At 36.5% G+C, this 16,741-nt stretch overlaps 1 protein-coding gene across 1 annotated transcript in view; it reads right to left on the bottom strand.

The window, feature by feature from the left end:
- Window positions 1-3,221: 3,221 nt before the first annotated feature.
- The window catches only part of LOC149786523 (uncharacterized), a 119,112-nt gene continuing 105,592 nt past the window's right edge, over window positions 3,222-16,741 (bottom strand). Inside the window, exons 36-40 of the mRNA XM_089975941.1 lie at window positions 14,403-14,560; window positions 8,568-8,676; window positions 8,295-8,314; window positions 7,269-7,410; window positions 3,222-6,356 (exon numbers count right to left, since the gene is read on the bottom strand). Coding sequence (XP_089832067.1) covers window positions 6,332-6,356; window positions 7,269-7,410; window positions 8,295-8,314; window positions 8,568-8,676; window positions 14,403-14,560 — 454 coding nt within the window. The 3' untranslated portion in view covers window positions 3,222-6,331. The remainder of the gene's footprint in view (window positions 6,357-7,268; window positions 7,411-8,294; window positions 8,315-8,567; window positions 8,677-14,402; window positions 14,561-16,741) is intronic.

The raw sequence follows: 16,741 nt of genomic DNA, 5'->3' as shown, positions 1-16,741 counted from the left end.
CTATCAAGACTGATTAGCTTCCCAGATTTGATTCTTGCCCGAATGAACTCTTAGATTTGAAATACAACATCAATTGGTCAGACCTTACTTCTGACGAAAAACTGAATTATACTCAGACATCTGCATTTTTATTAAACAAGATTGAGATCCCACATTGTGTTGCGATCTGTAATGACCATGGCTGCACTAACCAGGTGCATATGAAACAGATAAATGGATTATACACTGATATAGTAAAAGCTTTGTCGAACTCTGGTAATAGGTTGACTAGTAAATCCAAACGCAGTCAGCGAGTTATACCAGGCTGGAATGACTGTGTCAAGAACTACATGAATTTGCACGAAATGCTTACCTTATGTGGCATGATAACGGTAAACCTCGTCACGGCCATCTCAGTAACCAAATGCGCCAAAGAAGAGCACAATTTAAGTATGTTCTTAGATTATGTAAGAAGGAGGAAGTAAAACATAGAGCCGACTCGCTAGCACAAAAATTAGAAAATGTCGACCAACGTGAATTCTGGAAGCAAGTTAAACAAAATACTACGACAACTTCCAAAAAACTACCAATTTGCATTGGTGGGAACCATAGTCAGAATAATATATGCAACATGTGGAAAAATCATTTTTAAGACTTACTCAATAGTGTTAAAAATGAATCGAATAAGAAGCATGTGCTTTCAGCATTGAATACCAATTCTGCTCGTATTGAGGTAATCACATTATCTGAGATCCAAAGTGCAATTACAAGACAAAAAGGCTGTAAATGTCCAGGATCATATATTTTTTATATGTGGAACATTTTAAATTTTCAGATACTAGACTTCATGTGCTATTGATGAATTTATTTAATTGTATGTTTGTGCATCACTTTGTACCAGATGATTTCACAAAAGTTACAATTATACCGCTACTAAAGAGCACAATTGGTAATCTGGCGGACAAAAATAACTGCAGACCTACATCTCTTACGACTATTATTTCAAAAATATTTGACTGCATAATACTGCACATATGTGAAGTCACAATCTCCAATAATCAGTTTGGTTTTAAAAAGCAGCATTCAACAGATTTATGCATATATGCATTTAAGGAAACTGTTAGCTATTATGTTGAACAAAGCAGCCCAGTGTTTGTAAGCTTTTTTAGACGCTAGCAAGGCATTTTATAGGGTCAATCACTGGACACTCTTTAAAAAGTTGATTGATATTAAAATACCTGTCTTCATAGTTCATACTTTAGTTAACTGGTATGGCAAACAGTTGTATTGTGTGCGATGGGGAAGTAATATCCAGCGCTTTCCGTGTAACCAGTGGGGTGAGGCAGGGGGTACTCTTTCCCGTTTGTTATTTAATATATATATAGCGAGTTGAACCGTAAGCTCGGTCTGTGTTACGTGGGGTTACGTTTGCCACCAAATGCGTTGTTTCTTAACAATTTTAGTTTTGCTGATGATATGTTATTGATAAGTCCTTCTATCACAGGTTTAAGGAAATTATTAAAGATATGTGAACAATACGCATTTGAGAATGATATCATCTATAATACAAAAAAATCAGATTGCATGGTCTTTCAGCCAACTTCTTTCAAATTACCATCTCCTCCCCCTGTACATCTTAACGGCAATGCTTTTACTAATGTCAACAGTTATACCTATTTGGGTCATATTTTGAAATCCAATCGGTCGGAAAATGAAGGTATGATGAGACATTACAGATTTTTGTGTATTCGAACAAACATGCTTCTACATAAATTTAAGAATTGTTCATTGAATATCAAAATTAGATTATTCAAATCTTATTGCTGCACTATGTATTGTGCTCCTCTGTCGACAAACTTTAGTGAATGTATGAAAAGAAAACTAGTTATTGGTTATAATAATAGTCTTCATTTTCTATTAGGTCTTTCTAGGTGGAACAGTGCCTCCAACAGGTTTGTAAATTATAATGTATTCAGTTTTGATGAAGTAATGAGAAAATATGTTTTCTCAATGATGACAAGAATATCTAATAGTAAAAACTGCATATTGAAATCTCTTTGGAACTATGACATTCATTAAAACTGTTGAATTAGTAGATGGAACAAATTACTCTTTAAATGCGCCATTTAATTTCATTCTTAACAATGCATGGCACAATTAATTTTTGTAGATGTACATGTATACTTGTATGTATGATATATATGTTCTTTTATGTTTACAATGTTTTGACTTTATAATTATATTTAATTTTGAAGTATGGACTTTGTAGTCTGAATAACCTTACCTTACCTTGCCTTGCCTTACCTTATAGTTAGCTCCCACCAAACTACAACAACAGTTAACTGGGGAAAAATGTGGTACATGCAAAGAGTGCAGATACAACTTTTCATATATTCATTTCCATGACCTATTCGTGTTGATATTGTATAATTCCTAACAGCTGACAGTTGCTCTCTCTCACTTGCGGGTTAATGTATGAATCAAATATTTTGAAGAGTCCTCATTTCTGCGAAACAGTTTGGGATCATTCTTAACCTGTGGAGTTTATCATTTGCATTTCAAATTTTCAAAATAAAAATTATGTTGACCATCTTAGGTGGTTCTTTTAAGTGACTGATAACATAGGACCATTATAATTTAGTGGCTCATTGTCAAAGAAGTTATGCTACCCGTATGTTAATGTGGGTAACTTATATGAGGTATTTGTGGATCCTATTTGAATGCCAAATGAACTGCACTAACATCTCATTGATTTTCAACCACTGTATGAATTGAATCATTAGGTTTATGTCTTGCGCCCACAAAACTGATCCACTGTATGAACAGTTTCAATCACTGAATAAATGCTTGCAGCATCACTGTATGGGTAATGACTATTTATATGTACGTCCCTCCTAATTTTTTTATTTTCGTAGTTGTGGCACATGTATAAAATATGAGGCTCAATCTATCGTCATAAATAATAACTTAATGAGTTTTTAAGTCAGTAACTCTTCTTGCCATATTAACTTCTCTGTACCTTTTAAGATACGTTTTCCATGAACATTATAATCTGGTTCCAGTTGTCCTAAGAGGTTTCATGATGGCTGTATTACCAGCCTTTGTAATGTCCCGCACTTGTTTATGCAGTAATTATTATATTTTATGGGCTAATGATACTATACTGACTTTGACCTTTGTACACAATTATAAAAATTAATAGTTCTCAACAGACAGGAAAATCACAGAATACAGAAGCACAGTGTACATGAAGTGTTTATATAAAATTTAAAAATGGAACAAATAATATGTTGTCATACATGTCATTATTGTATAATTGACACACATTGCAGAATTTCAATCTATCATGATCATGACATATTTCCGGACAATATTTACAGACAAAGAATGCGTAGACATTTCAGAATGAAACATGATTGAGTTATTTTTTCTAAGTTAACGCATAATACAAATGCGATATGAAGAGGAGAGAGAGAGAGAGAGAGAGAGAGGCAATAAGTCATCAAAAATAGGTAAATAAAGATGACACATTGTTGTAATAAGGGTCATAGAAACACCAATCCAGTACTATAAAATACTGGAAATATTTCCAAATCTTTGGTGCAAATTATGTGACATAATTTTCTCGATCTCTCACTAAAAATTTAGAAATAATAATTGTTATGTCATATCATTCCATCGGAGGAAAATAATCATGCGAGATAAAATAAATCAAACAAATACAAATCATTTCCAAACATTAGAGAAAAAGCATTTATCAAGTTCAAAATGTTATAAGCCGGATAAGAGTTGTATGACAGCTCGTAAATAAACCTTCCTTTTGGCACATTATATCACTGATTTGATAACACATGATATTTGGTAATGTAGATGATACACCAGGGTACCGTTTGGGGAGTGGGTGGGTGGGTTAGTGGCTGTAAAATTAAGTTGTTGTTTAAATAATGATATTTAAATTGGCATGGAATTCCTCATGCGATTTCTACTAGTAGCAAAAGCTAGTTTTGCTAGGTTACTTTGTGTTGAGAAATGGTTATTTTTGTAACTTCAGAAACATTGGTTATTAATGATATCAGATCTGAACAATTTGAAGCAATTACAAGGTTATATGTTCCAAAGATATTTAACTCTCGCTCTCTCTATCAATTTGGTACACATTTGTTGAATAGCTCATAAGAAAATTTCATTTTAAAATTGTGCAATTTTAGCGATGACTACCATCTTTATTGATGGACTGGAATCATCTGTAAAGAAACTTTACAGAAATATAAAGTTTTAATATCAGGATGATCTCTGACAATATATGAAGAACTATGCAATCCGTATTTCAAAATTTACACGTATTTAAAAGATTATAGTTGGTCCAAACTTAGAAGACCTTATTATCAAGATGTTCTCTAAAAATAAGTGAGATTTTGTCAACCAGACTGATTTGTAGATGTTCTTTTTCACGGCCAACATTTTAGTGACAAAGATATGTTTCTTTTAAACATTAAATTGGCAACATTTTTACCAAATCAATAAGATATAATGCCAGAACGGTTTCTTTAAAACTGTTGAAAATTGTTTTTCATTTGTTTGCAGTTGTTTTCTTTACTTTCGCGTTCTTCTTTTTGTCTCACTGAATGAAGACATCAACAGCTTTAACTCTTGAAATATCATCTTGACATATTTTTGTGATCAATTCATCAGGTGATTTTCAATGGGATATTATTCACCGTTGTCAAAATTTAGTGATGCTCACTGTACTTCTCACGGGTTGGCATAATTTATAAAACTGACATTTCTTAATACTAGAATGCGCACTATCGCTCTCTTTCCTGTGTACATCTTTATTCATAACAACTACGTTTCGTAGTGAAAGCGCCCCTTGTCTAAATTTAATTTTACTAATGCATTTTGCTTTCACAAAGCAAACTTTATTATTTCAGCTAAAAATAAATTCTTTTTTGATTAACATAAGGTAGATAGTACAGGATTAAGTGCATTTAACTTATCCTTGTTTCATTTTAGGAACTGACTTTGTAACAAAGATGACTATAGGGTCTGCTGATTAAGAGCAGACAACATAGAACAAATGCCTTGCTTCTAGGCAGGTGATAAAAATCAAATCCAATAACGAGGAGGGCATAGTTATAAACATTGTGTTACTTACACCTTCTAATATTCAAGTATGATAATTCACCGGTCTAGAATTAGTAGAAGTTCAATTATTAAGATTAGGGTTGGCATTTTAATTTTTTCTTTGGAAACATTGCACAAAACACAATTGCTATTATTTAGTATCAGCAGACTGCCCCAAAACAGTGGATATAGATGGAAATTGTGTCTTTTGTTTAAATTTTTTTATACAGTACATGAGTTGGAACAAAAATTATGGAAATGGAAGCATTGGTAATCAGACTTCTCTCTTCAGTAAGGAGCCTTAAAACAAAAAGATAAAATAGTTTCTAAAAAGGAGTGTATTAGTTAACATTTATTGATAAAATAATGTAAACGAAGACATTTAAATTAACACATTTTGATAGGAAAATATATGTCATTGCACCTATACGTCTTCACATCGTCATTGCAGATGTATAAGAAACTGTCATTTACAGAAAATGTTGACATAACATTGAAGAACTAGTTCATGCTACACACAGATGCACAAGTATCCCTTGGTAATAGAAGTATGATCGCTGATTAGTTCAAGTATTTAAGTTGAACCTATGACTTCGTATTGTTGTGCCGTAAAACCGTTCTTGAAATGTAGAATCATTGTTACTGGTTATCTTTTGTATGTAAAAAGCTATCATGTAATCATGTTCCACCTTACTTTCACATATTATTGATACGTGATTTTGCATTTAATCAATAATTACATTCTGTCATTAACGGTATATGACATATTAAGTGTAAAGTCCGGCTTTGTCGGGTTTTCCATCCAGTGTCCTTAAACCAAAAATAGTATATACTATACGACACTTGCTATTTCCTGCAGATATATAATAATAAAAATATATGTACAAGGTAAACAAAGCTAGTATCAGGTTCACAATGTTAATGTAAATATAATTTTCCTGTTAATGTATTTAAGAAAAGCTGATACAGAGAAAGCTACATGTTAAGAATATTTACACACACACACACACGTATGTATATGCATGCATAAATAAAGAACAAAATGCTCTTTCTTTGGGAAAAACAGTCTTGTTTCATTCATAAATCATCGTTTATTATCCATGATAACTATTGTTTGTTAATGTTTATATCAACTTCCATCACTGCAGTCTAGAAGACCATTTTGCCACTATACGAACGAGGAGGATGGTAACCCTGCATCCGATTGTGCCACTCTGGCCGTAGCACATTATAATGAGGACTGTTCTTCCAGACTATCAAATGAAGAAAGCAAATAACATTGATAAAACAAAGTAAGATTTTTTTCTCTCTACCTTTTGTATTCTTCCCCCATTATCCCTATCTCTACCAGGTTAATTACTTGATAAAATGGGTTTCTTCAGCATATGCAGAGATAAATGCCAATGCAGAATATAAATGGCTTACATGATTTATCTATATAAACTTTTGTAATATTTGTGCAACTATTTTGCAACTGAGAACATAAAAAATGTACCCTAATTGTGAGACAAAATATAATCACAAATGTAATACTACCATCCTTGGTAAGTAATATCAGACAAAGGCGAATCTCATGTTATAAAATATGTCCACTTGGAACACAGGGACCCTTTAGTTGCCCTAGAACCAATAGAACAAATTAGACGAAGACACTCATTCCATTGTATTCCCATTTCTTTTCACCTGCAGTCCCAGAAGAAGTAGTAAGCCTCTGATGATAAAATATAGATACACATCCTGTGAGGTTAATGCTACCATGGACTCATATTCCCCTTTATTCGTGCAAGTCTGATCCCTAGGTATTTTTCATGATTCGTTTTATTACTAACTTCTGTGACCGCTCCGGTGGCCTAGTGGTTAGAGTGTCCGCCTCGGATGCGGGAGGTCGTGGGTTCGATCCACGGCTGAGTCATACCAAAGACTTACAAAAGTGGTACTAACAGCTGCCTCGCTTGGCGCTCAGCATTAAGAGGTAAGTGTTAGGACTGGTCGGCCCGGTGTCAGGATAACGTGACTAGGTGGGAAATGATGCTACATGTCTGTGGCATAATACCCCAGTGCTAGACATCACTTTAAACTGCCATACTGCAGACATCGTAGCGATATGACTGAAACATTGTTAAAGCTACGTTAAAAATGCAAATCACACACACACATACACTAACCTTTGTCGTTGCCTTGTAATCCGCCTCTTTATTTTATTTTTCTTGTTCCGCCTGATTCGATAGAGTACAAATATGATAAGAGCAATTAGCAGGAGACAGCCGAAAGCACCTAGTATCCCAGCAATGATAATACGCTCCGTATCTGCAAAAGAAAACCACATAGATTCCACTGTTGGTTGTAAGATGTGCCTACCCTCATTTGAATATAATCTATGCAAGCCTTTAAAGTGATGCATTTAATCTTCCAATGAAAAGTTAGCTTTAAAATTTTACTAGGTCTCAAAGGTACATATATTATTCACATGTATATCTAGTCTGTATTACCATAACGATTTATTGTTTTGCAAGTTAAATTGTATTATGCAATACTTTACAATCATTCGCATCACGACCTACTGGTGCTCATAGATGAAGAGATAAGGGGGTTCTAAGTAAAACTGCGTGATACGATGAAACTATTAGGATCAACGAAAATGAAAGGTTCAGAGGCGGATTGAATGCTGATTCCGAATATGAGCAATGACCAAAATACATAGAGGACAGTTTCAGAGGCGGAATGAATGTTGATTACGAATATGAGCAAAGACCAAATTACACAGAGTCGTTTTGCATCTGACGAATGTTGATAGTCATGTGATACATATCGTTGTAGATGGATGGCAAATATTGGGCAGCAACACAAATAATTACGTTCTGAACAAATATATAGTAGAACAAAAGTATATAGAATAATTTCTAGTGTACAGTTACTTAAATATTATGTACGATGAGGTTTTAAAATGTGCAGTTGGCTTCCTTGGGAATGATTCTATTATTTTAGTTATATTTATTCAGTTAAAAATGTTAGATTGAAGATTTTGACTTAAACCGTTTGAATAATTATTGCATGGTTTACTACTAAAGTAACATATGATTTATTAAATCATAGTGCTTGAAGAATAAAATTATTCCACCTGTTGTTTATATGCATGTGTGTGTGTGTGTGTGAGAGAGAGAGAGAGAGAGAGAGAGACTTCATCCACTTACATGGGGAATCAACCTTTTGCCTGGAAATGAAGTATGTACCTTTAATACAACGATGCAAACGAATTTCTTGTATTACTAGAGGTTTAATACTGTCAAAAACATGTGCTAAAATACAGTTCACCTACAGTCTGCAAACAACCTGCTATGATCTTTCGTCATGACTTCATATATTGGAAATGGTATTTTTGTACATATTTATTAACCATAGTCACAAAAACTGACTAACATTAATTCATGGATATGGCGTTGCACATAATACTTAAGTATATATACCTGCAGAATGGCATTCCGTTTTCAATTTGACATTCATTCTTTTCCTGACACGGAAATAGGGTTACATGGATACTACACACATCATAGGATCTGTCGCTGTAGAATGTGACTGCAAAGTACATAGAAGCAAAATAATATAATTTAAACTTCAACAGTCATTTTAAATTCTGTTATTACTTAAGTATAAAGTTTAGATAAAATAGTGAGGAAACTCTTCTGGGAGTTAAAATCCAATGACCTCAAAAGTATACACCCATTTTGATTTAGAGGCCCCACTGTATCTGATTGGTTAATGTCAGATAACTAGCCAGTTTACACAAAGATTTGAGAGGAGTCTGAGATGAAGTATTATGATCGTTGCAGATAGAATCTATAAAATATTGTTTCCGTTTTGTGGGAAGGCTGTAAGCAAGGTCTGAAATTATATGTGTATTCAAACTGCTGATATTTGAACTTATTCATCAGAGCTGCACTAAGTGCAAGATGCAAATATCATGCTAAAAACCATTAATTTAGTAAATATGATTTTTCTCGATAATACTTACCCCATCATAACATCTTAAGAGAACTACTACTGCCTCGGAAATCAAGCTCTCGTTTTGACGTAAAAGGTTTAAATAAATTGCTAAACAAACGTTATCTTCCCACCGAAGTGTTAGTTAGATAGAGCGATCTTCCGAAACTACCTGGATTAGCGCCAAATGACGTGAAGTATTCATTTACTACTGGAGCGGAAGGCACGCTGTCTATATGGGAGAGTGAATGTGTATTATAATCGGGTAAGTATTATCGAAGAAATATATTTTAGTAGAACAATTTGGTTTCTTCTAATGAATCTTGTATTTCACTTATTCTGCTTTGCCGTTCGCTAATGCAGTATTGAAGCAGGCATTATATGAGAGGTGAACGAATTAGGCTCCTGAGAGTGGTTCAAAAGGTGTCTTGTTCAGCCAGGTTAGTACCCATGATAGCTTCCACTTGGGAAAGGATCCAATGTCACTGGACGCGTGTAACCAAACTTGAATAGAAGATTGGATAGGTCTTTGATTCGTGGAATATCCTCTCTACCATGATAAGGCAACTTAGCAGTGATAATAGAACGGTAGGTTTTATTGTGATTGGTTTTAACTGTTTCTCGTCAGATGGTCTAAGTAGGAAGCTAGCTATTGAGGTATAGATGCCTGCAGTGATTTAAACTGTTCTTGTGCGCACCACTGTGAGAAAAATATTCCATTGCCTTCGTACACCTTTAAGGTAAAGGACCATCTCGCTTGAGTGATTTAGACACTACTGGCTGTAGAAACTGTTTGTTCCTGAGGGCATAGTTTAATAAGATCCATACGTGCGGGGTCATCATTTCTGCGTTGGGACGAAACAACTGCCGTCGTGGTTTTTTGAGCAGATGAGGGTTTTTCTAGATTTCCTGGAGAATCTCTTGCGAAATTCATGAGGTCATTGATCTAAATTTCCCTTTTGATGGGAGCAATCAGGGTGAGGCGGCAATCCGATTCTCATGCTTTCTGTATCAACTTCGCAATCAGAGGTGTTTGACGGCAAGCGTATACATTTATGCCATTGCAATCTATAGAAAGAGCATCGACTGGACATGCCTTTGGACCCTGGACTGGTTAGAGAAAGGGTGTCAGTTGGGCATTCCACCTTGTCGCGAATAGGTCCACCACTGGTTGGTCCCATGACACATATTGAGTGAAAACTGAGGGATGAAGAGACCATTACGTTTGTATTTGCGGACGAGTCCGGTAATATATTTAGCCGCTGTATGATATGTCGAACTTGGACATGGATTTGTCGTGGAAGACACCAATGTTAGAAATTCTCAAACAAGAACGGGAAGGTCTGGCATTTTCGTTCCACCTTGCCATTTGAGATAAGTCACCATAGCACAGTGGAGATGTCGAACAGACAGAGAACTCCATTCCCATGTAGGTTCTTTACCCATTAACGAAAAGCTTTCAGAACGGGTTTCATCTGGAGAATGTTGATACGTGGATAATGATCATGTGGCGGCCACACTCCAATGACATGCCGTAGTGATGGACTTAGGCTTGCTCCCCCCCGTCTCCGAGCCCCTATCCGTACAGACTGTAATTGTCTGAGGTTGTACTTGCAGAGCTTTCCACGACATGAGTCCAGTGGGGTTTCCGCACGTTCAAGATAGTACATCATATTACGCAGATTGTGAAAGGTGGTTCAATGTTCAAAGGTTTGGCCTCTATTTGTACCACATAACTATTTGTAATCGGAGCCCAAGAAGCCGACCTAGTACTAAGACTAAGCAAACCCAGAATTCTCTGGCGGGTGGATTGTTTGGTATAAGCAAGGAAGCCGTCATTGTACTAATACAATTCACGTTCCGGATGGAGACATACTCAGTTTCCATGAGTGCTGAGCTCCATAAATGACCACACTCTTGAAATGATAAGATGTCAGTGCTAACAAGGAGACTTTGGATGAGAAGGAGAGGAACAATGGATATCATGAATTTCTCCAAGATATAACTCGACTCTTGTTTTGTAGAATGTAGATTTTGTAGAGAATCACAACGAATGCCTGGAAGCCGTATAACTGGGGAAGTGAGGTCAGGCCTCTTGCAACCCGTTATTGCATTCCATCATGAACCAATAAGTGCAAATTGGTCGACTGACTGGGCTTAGGTCGATGACGGAGTAAAGAGTGAAGCGTTTGTACCTGAGGGAACCCGGGAAAAGGAGGAAGATTCGCTGAAAGTGATACTGAGTCCTTTGGAAACCACTTGTCTGGTCCATACATCGTCATGGCAAACCTTCCCCAATCGGCAGAAAATAATAATAATAATAATAATAATAATAATGACTTTGTATAGCGCCTAATCTTTAGAATCTCTAAGCGCGAATAATTGCATTCTTCTCCCAGCCAGGATATGTGATAATGGAGGCCAGAAGAATATGTCACTTGAGATAAGGCGGATCTCGTGAAGAGAAACGTCAACGAAAATGAGTGCCCTCTGTCTACGTCTTGTTTACTTTAAGTTCGGGAGAACTGTGATTATCAGTGGTTGTGAATTCGGTACGACTGTTCCCAATGGTCTGTGTTTTAGGAATGTCGCTCCGATCTTTCCTTGATTGCCTTCCGATTCCCTCGGCTGTATGTAGCTGGGACTGCTGGGTGGGTGGGAAGATAGTATCTTTGGTGGCTTGTTTGCAGAGTCGTTCAACATGATCATTAAAAAGGAAACTAGACGATTAAGGTTGCGATCTTAGCTTGGCGTCATGGAGGTCTTTATAAAAGATGGAGGTAGAGAGCACATACTCTTATTTTAACAGTTGGTAGTTTGTAACTGCTATTACGGTCTTGGCTAGAGCAAGTTGGGCCGTTTTGCGTAAGACGCGAGCCACGCTATAATCAGACACCCACGCATGTCCGGTGAGATTCGCGGTGGGAAAAGACTATATGTGTTCCTCCTGTTGAAAGATCGACATGAATGCTAGGTAAAACATTGATCCCATGGCCACAACGTTACATATCATCTGCTGGGTATCTAAATAGAAAACTGGTGTGTGGGGCTTGAAGAACCGCCAACTACAATTCGAGGGAAGACGTCTGTGAGAAAAAGCGTCGGCTGATGCAGGCCAAAATGTCAGCACCTATGCCAGACTGAGAGAAAAAGTAAAGTAGATTGTTCCTTTAGTAAATTATCATCTGATACCGGAACTGTAGATCAAGCAAGTATTATAGAGGAAGGAGGTGGACAGAACTCCGATGTGAGCAGACGGAAAACGTCTTATTTCCAAGCTTGTAAGGCTGAATTTTCACGCATCATAGTTAGATTGAAGAACGACGAGGGAACTAAGATCACGCTTTCGTCAACTTTGGATAAAGGTAATGAAGACCACGTCTCTTGTGCTACCTGCGAAGTAGCTAGAGAAGAATGTCGAGGATGGTGGCTCACCACACTCGTAGCACGTCATGTGTTAGATCCCGTTACTTCCAAGCTGTCGCTAAGTATAGGCTTCTTCTGAGTGTCATAGGCTAGCGGACAAGTAAAGTGACATGATTTGGTTACAGAGGCAGTAAGCAGGACATCATACATAGAGAGCTTTGTTTGCTAATACTGTCTGATCAATTGTGGTCGTGGCCCATTGCGATCAGGGGTTGTGAAGGGACTTAGCTGGCATGATATTTTCCAGTTCTTGAGGTTGGGACGGGAAACGGGAGATTAATTAATTAGCCGGTCCCTAATTCTGATATGCGAGATTGTAACTGAGGCAGTTCATGCTGTTTATTTAGCTCCCCAGCAAGTGATATGGTTCATACGCTTGCGTGCAAACTGACGACCTCTTCGTTTCTCAAGGCGTGCTTCTGTGCCTTCCCCTTTAGTACCCTTAGTTGTGCCGTCAATTGACTTCTGTCCTTTGATATGCAAGTCTGATATGTATTCATAGAATGACAGCAGGAGTAAACTACACATGTAGAGTGGTTGTCAGTCTGGTCTTATCCATGGTCTAAATCTGTGAGACGAAAGTAAAGCGGATAATACATACATATATATCGCGGTTCGCGTCTTACTTTATAAACTTTGGAGTGTCAATGCAGAGAATCACACTATGACATTTACCTGTAAAAGGGCGCACGTGGCCTGTACAGGTAGAGAAATAGAGTGTCGCGTAAATACTTACAAAGTGGACACTAAAATATTAATAATAATAAAATGCTATATGTAGGAAAGGCCGATTGACTGCCTATGCAGGTAAAATTAGCAAAGCGTCTCTCATTGTAACTCTGATTTGCATGCTATCACTAAACAAGGCATATAAATCATACCTGTGTGCATCGGTCCGCTAAGGAAACTATACAGCAAAAGAAATGAATTATCTATTGTAATCATCATAAATCCACATACAAATGAATCGAAGCGTCATTGTTGATACTTACGAAGTGGACGATACGATATCCATTGCAAGACAATGGTACCTGTAAGAATGGTCAAATGACGGCCTATGCAGGCAAAATCAGTAAAGCGTTACATATATATCTATGAAGTGGACACTAAGATAAGACACTAAAGAAAACTGTATCTATCCGAACGTAGCGGAAATTATACAGTAATATTCTGCGTGTTTTCTATATCACACACCAGACATGCATCTTTTAAATACGACTATTGCAATGTGAGGGCAAGCCATAGCGATCGGTGCAGATGTGTACTATGTTGTGCAAAAGTGTGTTAGGATGGCTACGTGATAACACTGATAATTCAGAAACTTTGTCGTAGGAAGAAAAAGAACAGAAATATTGGAAATCTATAGATGGAGTATACTTCCCTATGAGGATGAAACTCATCCAACTTGATTTGGAGGCAGAAAACTTCCTATATGGTTGTATGTATTTTGTGTGGCCTCTCTGTCCGTAGAAAGCGTATAACCCTGCATGAGCTTAAGTAATAACTGAACAATTCATAAGATTTGGCCTCAGTCCTTGTATAAAAGGGAAATAACTCTATCTAACTGACATCTAGGAGGGCAGATAACTTTTAGTTTTTAGCCAAAACGTTTCAGCCTGGGAGGACTGGATTTGCGATGTAGCCATAGTTCTCGTACGACACTATGATCGGATTACTTATTGAAAAATAATTGTTTATTTCATTTAATGTAATGATTAAACGGGAAGCAAAATTGATCCATCGTATTCCTACATTGCCTGAAGGACCAAGTGTAACTTGAGGTGTGTAGAATTGTTCTCTGTTTTAAACGGATTACCATAATAAACTAGACGACACGGATTTCACAAAGACATTCTGCAAAAATAATGCATGCGAGAGTTCTGGAAATTGATTACCATTTTTATTCAATATGGTCAGCTGCTTTGTTCTCGTTTGGGTCTGGAACAGTTCCACGGAACCATTTACGAGGCTAGAGGTGGACAGCGATAGTCGTTGCTCTGCCTCAATGGTATTGTTGGTCATCACGATAAAGTCCACTACTAAGCTGCCTTTTCTGTAGAGGGTACATGATGCAAAAAGTAAAATCAAGCGATAAAAGTGTATTCAAATGTTTTGCAAATGTTACGAGCTTTCAACCTGCTTGTGAGACAGTAAGGGATTTTGTACACCTCTTACTAAATTAACTAACTTCTAAGCATGCAACATCTGCAACGAAGACTTGATCTTTATGTCAGAATAACGCCTTTAGCACATTCTTGTCCATATACAGCAGAGTTAAACATTGCTAAACGTAACGATTAAAATGTTCTAAACTCTTTAGGATGAGTAGCGCCTTCCAATCAAATTAAACATGTAATCCTACAAGATAAAAATAAACTTTAAATATGTTGCAAATCTTTAAAAATACATCAAAAGATAATGATGATAATGGTTTAAATACTTAAAATACTGAACCGAAACGTGACATGTAAACTTCATGCTTTTAGAAATCCCAACCATTTCCCTTGTCGGATATCATCAAGAAGATTCTTCACCGAGATGACAATGAAACAAAGTCTGTCCTACAAAGTGGTATCAGGTATATATTAAACAAGAATGTGTCCCACACTCTGAGAACCGTAACAAAATAATGTAGTCTGGTAAAAGATACAGATGCCAAACATCTATAATAGCTATCTAAAATAAAGCCCATTTAAAATAAAGCCCACACTATAAAAAAGCTTTAAATTTTAGTCATATATAAAGGCTGCACAGTTGCTTAGGCTGCTGTATCTATTATTACCCTCATATCAGTTCGACTGGGTATCTAAAGTATAGAACACATTTTCCAGATTTTATAATCAAATTAAGTTTCTGTAAGACTTTTGGATAATACCGGATTGTCAAATTTAAGGTTTTGCAATGGTTTGGTTTCTTGAAAGAGAATAAAATAGGATGAGAAAATGATTTTCTTCAAAAGTTTTTTTCTTCATATCTTTAAATGCCTCTAGGATCGATGTTATGGTTGCTATTTCTGTAATAATATCTGAGGATATATCACGTTATCTACTCAAGATGGCATTCTGGTGCCTCGTAACCACAGTTCCAACTCTGACTCAATCATGAGAACTGTTTCTATACAGGGATGTATGGCTACTATCGGAGACTTTCATATCACGGAATTAATTCTCAAAACGAGATTATTGGTTGACGACTTTGTAATGATAAGATATTATTGGAAATAATACGCACAGTGACAATTTGAATAAGGAGAGTTTGCAGTGTTAGCAAGGTTGCTGGGTGAAGTTTCTAGCTGAGAGTGATATTTTGTATACGAAAGGTAAAACCTTTTTTTGTGATAGTAAAATTCAATTGTAATGTTTGATGTTACACTGCTGGGCTTATTTTGTTCTTCTGAGGTTAAGTGCTGTTTCTTTAGTTTAGTCTAAATGATTTTGGACTGAAGGTCTAAATTTTAGGTTTGCAGACAAAGTCAAAAAGTCAAAATCATCTCTAGATTTTACTAAAGGTCTCTGTAACCGGGCCTGGACATTCGGATCTGCCGCTCAATCTGTATTTGCCACTACTCGTATTAAATCAAGGGCTATTTGGCATTTGTCCCTGAGATATCTAATATGTAGAAGGAAAGGTAGCTTACTGTCCTGAAGTCATAATAATTTGGCATCCTTTACAAAGAAATTACAGAACCATCATGACTGAGAATTAGTTAATAACGAAGATTATACAGTTGGCAAAACTGTACATGCTCGTAGATTTCCCAGATCTTAAAACATTTCCTTGTGTTGTTTTTAAATTATATTTAAAGTTACCCCTCGGTGACGTTTGACAGTATGCGTATTTGTAGGTTTCTAGCAGGCCAAACATTTGTCGAAGTGTAAAGAGAAATCAGTTCCTGGATTAAGGTATTGGAGTTTATTGATAAATTTACGATGTATAGGTTGGTTGGCAATATGCTGCCAAGGTACACCCACCCAGAGGAAAGCTTTCGGAACAAGTAATACCTATCATAATTTCGAATGGACTCTCTGTCAACTGGATGCAAACATACCTGTAGGTAGGGAGCCATTTAGCCCTATGACATTCATTATATGGTACTTAAGTGCGGCGGTAGACGTGATGATCGTTATGGTCCTTGCCAAGTGTGGCTTATCACTGATGCTTCTTGCCATGACGGCGGGAAGTTTAAAAATTATTTCTAAATGTTATCGAAAATGTTTAGTAGTGCATTGACAGT

This window comes from Sinohyriopsis cumingii, chromosome 12, assembly GCF_028554795.1.
Source record: "Sinohyriopsis cumingii isolate HCF-2022 chromosome 12, ASM2855479v2, whole genome shotgun sequence".
Lineage (NCBI taxonomy): Eukaryota > Metazoa > Mollusca > Bivalvia > Unionida > Unionidae > Sinohyriopsis > Sinohyriopsis cumingii.
The sequence above is the reverse complement of the archived record's forward strand: the minus strand, read 5'-3'. Positions and strand labels throughout refer to the sequence as shown.